Source organism: Pristis pectinata, chromosome 37, assembly GCF_009764475.1.
Source record: "Pristis pectinata isolate sPriPec2 chromosome 37, sPriPec2.1.pri, whole genome shotgun sequence".
In the NCBI taxonomy this organism is placed as follows: domain Eukaryota; kingdom Metazoa; phylum Chordata; class Chondrichthyes; order Rhinopristiformes; family Pristidae; genus Pristis; species Pristis pectinata.
This window is the reverse complement of record NC_067440.1, coordinates 10124938-10139024: the sequence shown is the minus strand read 5'-3', so window position 1 is coordinate 10139024 and position 14087 is coordinate 10124938. Positions and strand designations below refer to the sequence as shown.

Sequence of the window (14087 nt, the reverse complement as noted above, 5' to 3'; positions counted from 1 at the left end):
ATCCATGGAGAAAAGCAAGCAGTCAATGTTTCGGGTCAGGACTCTTCTTCAGGACTTTCGGATCCCGACCCAAAACGTTGACCGCCTGCTGAGTTCCTCCAGCATCGTAGTGTTTTTCATTCAGCGTCCTGGTGAACCTCTTCTGCACCCTCTCCAAACCCTCCACATCCATAAAGGTGATTCGATAACAGGGAGACTTACAGCTCCATCAATCCCTCGCACAACAATCACACCATGCTGTAGATATCTGCCCCTTTACCATTCAGAGCCCGATCAAGTTCTTTGGTGGGTCCCAGAAATAGGGTTGAGGAAGCACTACTGGGAGGGGAAGAAAGAAATGCCCTATCCTATTTTACTCCCTACTGTAGTGTTGGGGGAGTGAGAACGCCTAGTCTTCATGGAATCATGGAACACTGTAGCTAGTGTCTGAGCCAGTTGAGAAAGAGCTAATCAACTTAATCCCACCCTCCAACGCTCTGTCAATAGCCCTGCAGGACCCTCCAATGCTCTGTCAATAGCCCTGCAGGTCATGTGTTTTCAAGTACACATCCAAGTACTGTTTAACTGTGATAAGGGTTTCAGGCAGTGAGTTCCAGACCCCCATCACTTTTTGGATGAGGCCAACTACTTTAAACCTCTGCCCCTGGTTTTTGACTCTCTGCTAAGGGAAATGGCTTTTTCTTACTAATAATAACGTACACTCAGCTACTTCTCCTCTGTTCCAAAACAAAAAGACATCTTGGCTTATCCAATCTTTACTCATGGCTAAAATATTCCAATTTTGGCAACATGCTCACAAATGCCTGCCCTCATTCCAATGCAATCACATCTTTGACTAGAACTGCATGCAGTACTCAAGCTGCCTGAAGCCTGACTCTGACTTGTCTTGGAGGCTGGTGTGTGGAGTGTCTTGGTGAAAGGGAATGGGAATTGTGTCTGGCTATTGTACAGCGGTGAAGGGATAAAGTTGTTCCTTAATCTCTCCCAGACTAAAGGGAGTTAATCCCCGACACAATATCAATGGGAATGGTAGTCAAAATCAAAGGGAATAAGCAGAGATCCAGGTATTGATAAGGGTTCTGTTACTGAGCCCAACTGGGTCTAATTAAAGGGAAAAGACTAACATTTGCACTGCACATTTAACTACATCAGGACTTCACTAAGAACTTTGTAGACAATTGTAACTGAACTATGTAACAGAGTCACTCTTGCAGGATACACAGAGGCCAATGTGTGTACAGCACTGATGATCAGCTTCTGCAAAGTGGGTTGTATGACAAATATTGGTTTTAGAGAGAACATCCTGCACTTGGACTGTCATAGAATCCAAGGAAGCATGCTAACAGAGTCATCTAACTCAGCTGGAACAGCCACATAAGTACATGTCTATAAGAGCAAGTCAGTGGGTGGATATTCTCTACTGAATGTCTCATTTCCTGACTCCCCAAAGCCTTTCCATCATTTACAAGGCACAATGCATTTTATTCACCTTGCTGAATTTGGTTCCAATGGCACTGAAAAAGCCTGACACAATCCAAGACAAAGCACACCACTGACCTCCCTAAACATTTGCTGCCCCTCTAATGCTTTGTGGCTGCAGTGTGCACCATTTACAAAAAGCACTGCGCTTAATCACCTAGACTACCCCAAACCCGTGAACTCTTCAATGAAGAACAAGGGCAGTGAGCTGGAGCATGGGAACACCACCCTCTGCAGCTTCCCTTCAAGGTGCACATCATCTGACTAACAGATCCATCACCATTCCTTCGTCACAGGGTCTAAGTTCCAGAACTCCTCGCCTAACAGCACATAGAGCTACAGTACCGAAAAACCAAATGGCCCAACTTGTCCAGGGCAAACAAGTTGCTCAACTGAGCTTAGTCCCATTTGCCTGTGTTTGGCCCATATCCCACCAAACCTTTCCTATCCATGTACCTGCCCAAATGCCTTTTAACTATCATAATTGTACCTGCCTCAACCACTTCCTCTGGCAGCTCGTTCCATATACCCACCACCTTCTGTGTGGAAAACATTGTCCCTTTGGTCCCTTTTAAATCTCTTCCCTCCCAACTTAAAACTATGCCTTCTCATTTTGGACTTCCCTACCCTGGGGAAAAGACTGTGACCATCCACCTTATCAATGACCCTCATGACCTTATAAACCTCTAAGGTCACCCCTCATCCTCCTACACTCCAGAGGGGGGAAAAAAGTCCCAGCCTCTCCTTATAGTTCAAGCCCTCCAGTCCCAGTAACATCCTCAAACTTTTTTTGCGCCCTTTCCAGCTTTCGGACATCCCTAACCATGGGAGTACTTTCATCAAATAGACAGCAGTGATTTAAAAAGGTGGCTCTGGATAGGTAATAAATGGTGGCCTTGCAACTGATGTCCAGATGAATAAACAAAATGTATATCTCGCTCAGAGGACAGCACCTTCACCACTGCAGGGCACCCTCAGCTCTGCGGTGGGAGTGTCGGATGAAGCGTTTGTGCTCCAGTCTGTACATTGGGAATCAACCCCACAGTCTCTGTGATAAGAGTCAAGAGAGCTTCCCACTGAACCACTGCAGGTCTGATAAATTGTGTTGGGATATTAACTTGCAGCAGTTATTGACAATGTAGCATTGCAGCAGGGAGAGTTCATGACTCACAACAACATATTACAGTTCTTTCAGTAAGCAGTCTGTTTTTAAAGAGCAGAGGAAGAAACGAAAGTGGTTCCTCCCCAGTAAAGGCACGGTCATTTTCCTGGGATTGTCACATAAACTACAGGCATAAAATCGGTCTTGGTCACCTACAGCCCACTAATCGCTAACACTTAATGGCGAGGGAATTGTCCAATCTCCATTCTGGCTGGCGTTGTCACAAAAAAAAAGCCTAATTCTTTTGTTGGATGGCCTCCAGAGTGTGTCTAGAAATGAAACAGGGATGTTTAGCAGGTCAAGCAACAACTATGGAGGGAGAGACTGTTTCAGGTTGATAAATTGCATCAGTTCATCAGGGTTCTGCTTAAGGAAAGACACAAGAGACTGCAGACGCTGAAATCTGGAGCAACAAACAATCTGCTGGAGGAACTCAACAGGTCAGGCAGCATCTGGAGGGAAATGGACAGTCGAATGTCCATTTCCCTCCACAGATGCTGCCTGACCTGCTGATTATTTTGGGCGTCACTCCAGATTCCAGCATCTGCAGTCTCTTGCATCTCCAATCTGCTGGAGGAACTCAGCGGGTCGAGCAGCATCTGTGGTGGTGGGGGGGGGGGTGGTGGGGGGAAGGAATTGTCAACGTTTCAGGTCAAAACCCTGCATCAGGATCCAAAATGTCGACGATTCTTTCCTGCCCTCCCCAAGCTGTCGAGTTCTGCCAGCAAATTGTTCATTGCTTCTGCTTCAACGAGCTTGTCACAAGTTTGAAACAGCATGGCATTTCATGTGGGGCATTTCTTTGATGTTTTTATTGTCTTTTCCATGGCAGATTTTCCCTGGAGACTGAGACGGATCTGAAAAAGCCACTGGTTAACATGGGAATAAAGGACATGTTTAATAACGCGGAGGCAGACTTTACTAATATGAGCAGTAAGTACATCTTCACGGCATCTTTGATTCAATGTCAGTCCTTTTTGAAGAGACACTGCATTTGGGAGGAGGGTAGGAGAGGGTCTAGTGCACACAGAATTAGTCTGAAAAGTATGATTTGTGGATGAAACAGGACACGAAAAGCTGTAGACATTCTGATATGTCCTGGCTGTGGAGAGAGGGGGAAGTGTTAGTGGGAAAGTCATGTCAGATGTGACCAGCCCTGGTGTGTATTTACTAGCCGTTCCTCCCTGCCATTTGAAAGCGGTGATGTGCCAGCTACTTGAACCGCTGCAGACCATGTGGTGAAGGTGCTACCACAGAGCTGTGGAGGAGGGAGAGGAAACACCAGTAGTTATTTCCCCATCCTCATTGCCTCAGAACTGAGGAAGCAGTTAAGAGTGAACTACATTGGAGGATCTAGGGTCGTATGTAAACGAGATTTCCTTCCCTGAAGGACGTTACTAAATCAGACGGGTTTTTACATCAATCCAGTAGTTTCATGGTTACTGAAACAGGCTTTTTTTTAAAAAACAATTAGACATTTTATGTAATTAGTTGAATTTCAGTTCACCAGCTGCCAGAGTGGGATTTGAACTTAATCTTTGGCTCATTTGTTCCGATCTCTGGCCAGTCTAGTTACTTAACCACAATGCTACCAAACTCCATTTAGCTCCTGTGTTTAGACTAGACAAATTTATTGTCATATGCACAAGTACATACATGCAAAGATGCAATGAAAATCTTCTGTGCAACACCATCACAAGCACATAGCATTGGAGACACAACATTCACTAGAAAAACATAAATTAAATAAATTATACAAGAAAGGACACAATTAGGACAAAAAAAACAAGTCCATTGTTGTGCAAAGTGGTCATAGTGTTGCTATATTGAGGTAGTGATTAGGGTTGTGCAGGCTGGTTCAAGAACTGAATGGCTGAAGGGAAGTAGCTGTTCTTGAACCTGGTGGTGTGGGACTTAAGGCTTCTGTACCTCCTGCCCGATGGGAGCTGTGAGAAGATGGCATGGCCCAGATGGTGGGGATCTTTGACGATGGATGTTGCCTTCTTGAGGCAGCGCCGCTTGTAGATACTACCAATGGTGGGGAGGGATGTGCCCATGAGGTATTGGGGTGAGTGCACTGCTCTCTGCAGCTTATGTTCCTATGTATTCGAATTGCCGTATGAGACAATGATGCAACCAGTCAGGATACTTTCAACAGCACATCTCTGGAAGTTTGTTGGAGTGTTCGGTGACATGCCAAACCTCCTTAACCAGCAGTGATGAAGGAATGGCGATGTATATTCCAACTCTGGATGGTGTATGAATTGCCAGGGAACCTGTGGGTGGCAGCATTTCCAAGCACCTACTGATCCTGTCCTTCCAGATGGTAGATATCACGGGTTTGAGAGATGTCAGGGAAGCTTTGGAAGTTGCTTCTGTACTTGGAAAGCACTGTTGGCAGAAGTGGATGCTCAGACACCCCGAGAAGGAATTTTTTGGCTGCCTCTCACCACTAACTTCCACCTTCACGTTCAAATGGGCTCACACTTTCTGCAGGATGGGAGAGGTTAGATTCCAGGCCCTCTATGCTTTCTCCCTTCACTTTGATGGAAACTGGGATAAACTGACCACCAGGCTGCAGTTCTACAGTGCGGGGGGGGGGGGGGGGTGGGATTTGGTCCCTGGGCTGGTGGACTAATCATTCTCCCTCCTTTCTCTGTTGTTACAGAAACCAGAAAGCTGTTTGTGGCACACGCTCTGCAGAAGGTAAAGATTGAAGCAAACGAGAGTGGAACCAAGGCATCTGCAGCCACTGGTGAGTCTGCCTGCCCTCACCGGGCCTCTTGAGTTCATCCTGATATTCAACTGCATAAGGCGATGCAAATAAGGGCCAGTTGAGATCAACCACCCATTCCAAAGCCTGTGTGATTGTTAAATAAAAGTAGGGACATAGAAATGGATGTTATTGTAATGAATTTCACACGCCCTGCCCTTCTGTCTGAAAAGCACTGCTGCTTCTGCATTTCAAAAAGTCATACAGCATGGAAGCAGGCCCTTCGGCCCAACTAATCCATACTGACCAAGGTGCCCACCTAAGCTAGTCCCATTTAGTCCATATCCCTCTGAACAGTTCCCATCCATGTACTTATCCAAATGTCCTTTAAGTGTCCTCAACTACTTTCTTGGGCAGCTCGTTCCACATACGCACCACCCTCTGTGTGAAAAAGTTGCTGCTCGGGTCCCTTTTAAATCCTTCCCCTCTCAGCTTAGACCTATGCCTTCTGGTTCTTGATTTCCCAACACAGGGAAAAAGACTGCGTGCATCCAACACCCTGGACTTCCTCTGCCAAAGCAAATTGGAGGACGAGAGGTTGGGATTAGAGGTGGGGGGGGGGGTGCAGAAGGAGAGAAGGAGTGGTGAATGAAGGAGAGAGCTGTGCTAAATGGCCTTGGAATGCTTCACAGCTCAACCCATGGACTGAAGTTGGCCTGTACACCAGAACCACATACAGCCAACAGTTCCTGAAATGCAACCAGCAAAGTGCCCACAATAAAGCTTGCAGTCACTCGATAGCTACAAGAGCTTGTTTTAAAAGCATGAGTTGGAAGAAGGGTTTCACACACCCACTCCACAAACTGCCCTGTGGCCAGACTATGCAATTACTGTATTACAGCCAACTGTTTAGATAGCTGCCACTACACCTCTTTACGACAGAATTTTTTAAAGCACATTGGTGGCCGCACAGGTCAATAGGGTGGTAAAGAAGGCATATGGCATGCTTGCTTTCATTAGTTGGGGCATTGAGTTCAAGAGTCAGGAAGTTATGCTGCAGCTTTATAAAACTCTGGAGTATCGCATTCAGTTCTGATCGCCCCATTATAGGAAGGATGTGGAGGGTTCAGAAGAGGTTTACCAGGATGCTGCCTGGATTAGAGGACATGTGTTATAAGCAGAGGTTGGACAAACTTGGGTTGTTTTCTCTGGAGCGGCGGAGGCTGATGGGAGACCTGATAGAAGTTTATAAGATTATGAGAGGCACAGATAGAGTAGACAGCCCATATCTTTTTCCCAGTGTCGAAATGTCTAATACGAGAGGGCAAGCGTTTCGGGTGAGAGGGGGCAAGTTCAAAGGAGATGTGCGTGACAAGGTTTTTTACGCAGTGTGTTTGGTGCCTGGAATGGTAAAGGAGTTAAATACAATAGAGGCGTTTAAAAGGTTGTTGGATGAATGCGCGGAGAATGGAGGGATATGGACATTGTGTAGGCAGAAGGGATTAGTTTAGTTAGGCGTTTAATTAGTTTGGCACAACATTGTGTTGTTCTACATATTTTATCGAGTTTGTCTTATTAATCTTTCAATTAAACATGGTTACCATTGATATAATAAGCATGGGCCTTGGCAACTATATCATGGGAAAGCACACTGTGTAAGTGTAGATGTGGGTGTACTGAGTTGACGACTGTGCTTATTATTTTTTTGCAGCTGCCATTGTTTATGAACGAATGGTTCCACTTGAGGTTGTGATCGACAGACCCTTCCTATTCTTGATCCGACACAACCCTACAGGTAAGATGCTGCCTCTTCAGAGGATCAGTTGTGAGAAGCTCTATTTAGCCTGCAAGTTAATCTGAGGAATCGGGTATGTAGGGAGCTAAAATCTACTGCACAAGAAATGGAAGTGGGTTGTTCTCAAGTCTGCTTCATCAGGCTATAAGATCATGGCTGATCCCATACATTATGTCCAGTTTACTTCAAGGATCCATCAATCTCTGAACTCCCTCCCCAACCACACAGAGGGAGCACTTCACCACAAGTTCCACAAGATAGTACACTACCACCTTCTCAAGGGCAATTAAGGATGGGTAATAAACGCTCGGTTGATGCCTACACCGAAAAATAAATCTAAAGTAAAAGTGGGTTCACTTGGCCACTTAAAGGTTAATAGTCACACATTATTCAGATCAAGTCTGAATGGGCAGGCACAGTAGTGTAGCGGTTAGCGTAACGCTATTACAGCGCCAGCGACCCGGGTTCAATTCCGGCCACTGTCTGTAAGGAGTTTGTACGTTCTCACCGTGTCTGCGTGGGATTCCTCCGGGTGCTCCGGTTTCCTCCCACATTCCAAACTCGTACGGGTTAGGAAGTTGTGGGCATGCTATGTTGGCGCTAGAAGCGTGGCAACACTTGTGGGCTGCCCCCAGAACACTCTATGCAAAGATGTATTTCACTGTGTGTTTTGATGTACATGTGACTAATAAAGATCTTAATCTTAAGTCAGATCTAGACCCTGTCAGGTAAATAAGAGCAAAGTCCATTCCCTTAAGGACTCCTCTACACAAAGAGTCACAGAGAAATATAGCATTGAACAGGCCTTTTGGCCTACTAAGCCAGCGCCAACATTAAGTGTCCAGTTTTACACTAATCCAACTCTAACCCATTTCATTCTTCCCAATATTCCCACTAACCCCTCCACCCCTGGGATTCAACCACTCATCTAGACACTAAGAGCAATTTACAGTGGCCAATTAACCCACCAAGCTGCACATCTTAAGCATGTCAGAGGAAACTGGACTCTTTTATGTTCCAGTTGACTTATAAATTTGCATTCACTCTCTTCATCACAGATATTTTGTTTCCAGACTTCTGTAAAATGTATATTTTCTGATTAAAATTCTAGTAATGTGCCCACTGCACCATCTACCGCACCCTGCTCAGTGAGCACCACCTACTCCTTGCTGCACATCAAAGAACCCACTGAGGTCAAATGCTCAGAGATACCAGTTCTACACAGGCCACACTCTTTGACCTAGACCCCACCTACCTCCCCCAGCAGGCAAGCAGAGGAACCCTTCAAAATCTAGCCTGTCTCTGCTGTGTTTGAAGTCCAAAGGGTGTGTGTGGAGGGGGTCGGGGGGGTGTGCAGGCAGGCGTAGAAGGGGAAGGGATTGGAAAAAGAGGAAATCAAAGTGTAATCTGAGATGAAGTTGGATTTGATGTTAACAGTGTTCCACCTTGTTTTCCAGGTACCATTCTATTTATGGGACAAGTTATGGAACCCTAGAACTATCACTCTGTAAAGACAATACTCAGATATCATGTCTGAAAAACCATAGAGAAGACTGGAATTAAACTGGCAAAAAAATTGTACAGCGGGAAGGTTTCAACTCCATGGATGATCATTCTGTCATCTGCCACTAAATCACATAACCGACAGTGACTCTGGACATCACTATCATCGCTAAGAAAGAATGGATTCATTTCACGCATTCCTCAAACCTTCCATCGCAGCACAGCTACCTGCAAGGTCTCAACACCTGCCATCTGAATGCGACCTTTCCAAAATATTTGCTGTGTCCTTTTGAAAAGTGTCCCGCTATCTCTTCCTGCCATGAAGCCCACTTGCAGTGAGTTGTTGACTCTCTCCTACAGCAAAGCTGGATGCATTCTAGCCAACTGCTATACTCCAATGTCCATATTTTATGGCATTTTCTTTGAGGACCGGTGCTTCACTGGCTGATAAGCTATTCAGAAGTGGGGTCATTGTTGCAATGTAGACAATTTGCACAAGCGAGGTTCCTCAAAGCAGTGATGATGAATTCGACCTGTTGCTTACATTACTGAGGCAGTCAGATGGGTATCCTGCATGCATGACACCCCCTGACACTCCAAAGCCTTGCCACAAACGACAGGCCAGGAGTGTGATGGAATACTTTCCACTTGCCAAGATGAGTGCAGCTCCAGCAACACTCAAAGCTTGGCACCACCCAGGACAAAGAGATTGGCATCACATCCACCACATTCCTTCCTTTACCCCACCAGTACATAGTGGATGCAGTGTGTACTATCCAAAATGTACTGCCATTGCTTGCCTAGGCTACTTTGACATGACTTCCTAAACCTGTAGCCACTACCACCAATGGGAACATCAGCCAGCTCTGCAGGCATCCCCACCAAGTCACATGACTTGGAAATCTATTTCTGTTCCTTCATTATCCCTGGGTCTAAATCCTGAAACCTTCTATCTAATGGTAAAGTCATAGAGTAATACAGCATGGCCCTTCGGCCCAACATGTCCATGCCAACCAAGATGCTAGTCCCATTTGGCCCATATCCCTCTAAATCTTTCCTATCCATGTACCTGTCCAAGTGTCTTCCGGTTGGAGCACCTTCACCAGAAGGACTGCAGCTATTCAAAACCACCGACTTCCCAAGGGCAATTAGGAATGGGCATTAACTGCTGGCTTTGCCAGCAACTCCCACGACCCATGAATTGAATACATTTAAAAAAAAATTAAGCTCAGATAATCTGTCTTCATGAGGGACAGATATTGACTATGCATATTCATACCAAAACTATCATTCTCTGGCTACTTTCAGCTAACACAAACGCAGCCATCTCTGCGTGGGCCAGGTAAAAATTCTTGAACTCTTGGCTGAAATAATTACATACCAGATGGTGCTCTTACACTTTAGCCCAATAAGGAAGTTGTTTTGATTTAAACTGAGCAAACAACTGCAGAACAATCTCCTGCAGTATCCCCAAGTACTTGACTGGAACCTCCCTCGTATCCCCCAGAAGGATTTTCTTTCCATGGGCTGCGCTACAGATCGCAAATCACAGGCATTTGCTTGTATTCTGTGCTCTATCACACATTGAAGAGGATCATGAGCAAACTGTTCAGTTGCCTCTCCTGTGCTCAGTTTATATAAACTTCTGACTGCCTTGGTCTGTTCCCACATCAGCCAGAATTATGGACCGTTGATTCCCAAGAGCAATTAGGGATAGAACATAGAACAGTACAACACAATACAGGCCCTTCAGCCCACAATGTTGTGCCGACCTTTAAACCTTGCTTAAGACTATCTAACCCCTTCCTCCCACATGTCCCTCTATTTTAAATTCCTCCATATGCTTATTGAGCAATCTCTTGAATTTGACCAATGTACCTGCCTCCACCACCGCCCCAGACAGGGCATTCCATGCCCCAACCACTTTCTGGGTAAAAAACCTTCCTCTGATATCTCCCTTGAACTTCCCACCCATTACTTTAAAGCCATGCCCTTTTGTATTGAGCATTGGTGCCCTGGGAAAGAGGTGCTGGCTGTCCACTCTCAATATTTTGTACCCCTCTATCATGTCTCCTCTCATCCTCCTTCTCTCCAAAGAGTAAAGCCCTAGCTCCCTTAGTCTCTCCTCATAATGCATGCTCTCTAAACCAGGTAGCATCCTAGTAAATCTCCTCTGCATCCTAGTAAATCTCCTCTGCACCCTTTCCAATGCTGCCACATCCTTCCTATTATGGGCATAAAATGCTGGGCTTTGTATTCCAGTTCAGCAGCTAAGGAAGTTAAATACAAATAAACAAATGCAAAAAAATTGGAACTTAAAAAAAAGCTACCCTATTACTACTGTTTTGCTGTATAAACCCTTCTGGTTCACTAATAACCTTCAGGAAATCTGCCATTCTTACTTGGTCTAGCCAATATGTGACTCCTGACCCACCAATTAGGCAAATGGGGACGGACAATAAATGTTGGGATCGTCACTGAGGTCCATGCCCTATGAACAAAAACTATTTGTTTTGTGATGACCTGGAGCCACTCCTGTATTACTTTCCCACACGTGTGTGTGGGCAGGCTGCAGTATGAGATGATCTCCATGGACCAGTTGTCTGTTTTGCCCGTTGTGAATGGGTAAAGAATCTATCTCCACCCTTATTTATTTATATAAATAAATATATATATATCTCCAAAACTTGCACTGTTGCATTCTAAAAATGTGTTTGAAAATATGAAAAGTCATAGTTTAGTTTGTAATATATTTTTGGGATTTATGTAATTTATTTCTCTGATCTTTGAAGCTTTGTATTTAGCAAAAAATACTATATTGATGCGTGGGCTGTGATCAGTGATCTGTTGTGGAGTAGCATTCAAAATAGATGAGCAAATGAAACACTGCAGTGCCGAGCCCACCATGAGCACATTCTGGCAACGTGAACGTAAGGTGAAGCATTCAGCCCTTTGAACCTATTCTGACATTTAGGTAGATCAAGGATGATCTGTACCATGATTTCATCAAGTAGCACTGGCTCCTTCAATGCCCTTGCTGACAAGATGTGTATCCAGGCCAAGAATCCTGGAGACACAGGAGACTGCAGATGCTGGAATCTGGAGCAACACACAAAGCGCTGAAGGAGCTCAGTGGGTCAGGCAGCGTCCGTGGAGGGAAGTGGACAAACGTCTGGATAAAGGGTCTGGACCCAAGATGTCGACGGTCCATTTTCTCTTTGTAGATGCTGCCTGACCTGCTGAGTTCCTCCAGGGGCTCTGTGTGTTGGCCAAGGATCTTGTTACACTCTTTTATTCAGTATCTACTCCCCCATCTGAGGAAAAAGAATTCCCTCCATCCACTCCCTTCATTTACCTTTAAAAACCTCAGTTTGATTAATGCCTCTGTACTCTTGATCCTATCAGGATATTTGGGCACACCAGTCCATATATTAAGCCAACAGGGTCAAGTGGGGTGAAGATGCAGGGGAGCACTTTAAAATCTAGATTACTACTCTTGAAGATAAGTTATATGGAGAGTTTATTAAAGCCTTCATCAGGGATAAAGAAACAGCAGGCCTCATCCCTTATCTCCCAAGACCGTGTCTCAGGCAGACTGACCCAGGAAAATCCACTCCTTAATCCTGCAGTCTGGTTCAACAGCCCAGAATGTGCTGCTGGTTCGACGTCAGGGCACTGCATATCTGTTAGGGCAATGTTAACTTTGAAAATATAAATGGCCCTACAGCAGTTAGAAGGACCAAGCTGAGCAGTTTATAAGCATGAGTTTCATTTACTTACATCATCTGTTTGTGTTTGAGAGTATTTTATATTGGTTGATACGAATGTACTTTTCAAATTATTGTGAAAATAACATATAATGAATGGGGGAATTTGTATTTTCTGTCTTGTTTTACATTAAGAATTGAAATAAATCTCTCTTTTACTGATATGTTTACTGCTGCTCTGGTTTCTAACTCCAAATCTTACACAAAGTTCTAAACATTCTTATTCCACGTAACACTGGGCCTTTCAGTCACTCTCGAGCACTGGTCAGACTATCAGTGAGACAGGAGACATAAAAGACTGCAGATGCTGGAATCTTGAGCAACAAACAGCTCAAGAAACTCAACGGGTCAGGGGGAGGGGAGAATGGACAGTGGATGTTTTGGGTCTCATCTCGAAGTGTAAACTGTCCATTTCCCTTCACAGGTGCTCTGTGACCTGCTCAATTCCTCCAGCAGTTAGTTTTTTTGTTATCATTAAGACAAGTTGTTAAACTTAGTCAATGTAACTTACTAATTCTGAAGTACACATTGCTCAACTCGCAATCCTGAGACAGAACTCATCAAACTCACCAATCCGGCAACAGACACAGCCCAAGGTCACCAATCCTAAAACACGCACTGCTCATCTCACCAATCCCAAAACTGCCCAACACACCAATCCCGAGACACACACCGCCCAACACACCAATCCTGAGACACACACTGCCCAACACACCAATCCTGAGACACACACCGCCCAACCCACCAATCCTGAGACAGATACCGCCCAACACACCAATCCTGAGACACACACTGCCCAACACACCAAGCCTGAGACACACACCGCGCAACACACCAATCCTGAGACACACATCACCCAATCCTGAGATAAATCATTAGCTACGCACTGCCTTATTCACCAATCCCAAGAAAGACCCCAAGTAACCAAGCCAGTGGAATAGCCTAACTGCAATGCTTTAGATATAGTTACTAACCATAACTCTGGGCCAGAGACTAACCACTGGGTTATTACTGACATAAGCAGCAACCAACATTTGTATTTTGATCTTAATTCGGAAAAGGGCATAGATTTAAGATGAGAGGTGAAAGATTTAAAGGGGACCCAAGGGGCAACTTTTTCATACAGGGGCGTGGTGGGTATGTGGAGTGATCTGTCAGAGGAAGTGGTAGATGCGGATACAATTACGTTTAATAGACATTTGGGTGGGTACATGGATAGGAAAGGTTTCGAAGGAGATTGGCCAAACACAGGCAAATGGGACTAGCTCAGGTAAGTACTTTGATTGGCATGAATGAGTTGGGCCAAAAGGCCAGTTTCCATGCTGGATAACTCTATGACTTTATAAAATAAGCAACTAAAGTTGATATAACCAGATTAGCCAAGGTCTAAACAAATGCTGCCACAGATTTATAGAGCCTTTATGCCTGTATTCCGGATGGAAAATGTGTTGGGAACATTTCTGACATTGATTTAAGCCAACAGAAGACTGGTGTTTCAGAGGCACACTCCATACTCTGAGTGCCATACACTAGCCTGACATCCCACTGCAATACAGAGAGGATGCTGCATTGTCAGCAAGGCTGTTCTATCAGTGGGATGTGAGACAGGTGTCTTAACTGATATCTGGCTGGATGGTACTGTGTGAAAAACTGCAGGAAATTTCTCTT

The 14087-nt window shown here is 44.9% G+C and overlaps 1 protein-coding gene across 2 annotated transcripts in view; it reads left to right on the top strand.

Moving 5' to 3' along the window:
• The window catches only part of serpine1 (serpin peptidase inhibitor, clade E (nexin, plasminogen activator inhibitor type 1), member 1), a 28116-nt gene extending 15541 nt beyond the window's left edge, over positions 1 to 12575 (top strand). For both annotated transcript variants that reach the window (XM_052044610.1, XM_052044609.1), the window contains 4 exons: positions 3474 to 3574; positions 5310 to 5396; positions 7066 to 7149; positions 8607 to 12575. In XM_052044610.1, the coding sequence (XP_051900570.1) occupies positions 3474 to 3574; positions 5310 to 5396; positions 7066 to 7149; positions 8607 to 8644 (310 nt within the window). In that variant the 3' untranslated portion in view covers positions 8645 to 12575. The remainder of the gene's footprint in view (positions 1 to 3473; positions 3575 to 5309; positions 5397 to 7065; positions 7150 to 8606) is intronic.
• The last annotated feature ends 1512 nt before the right edge of the window (positions 12576 to 14087 follow it).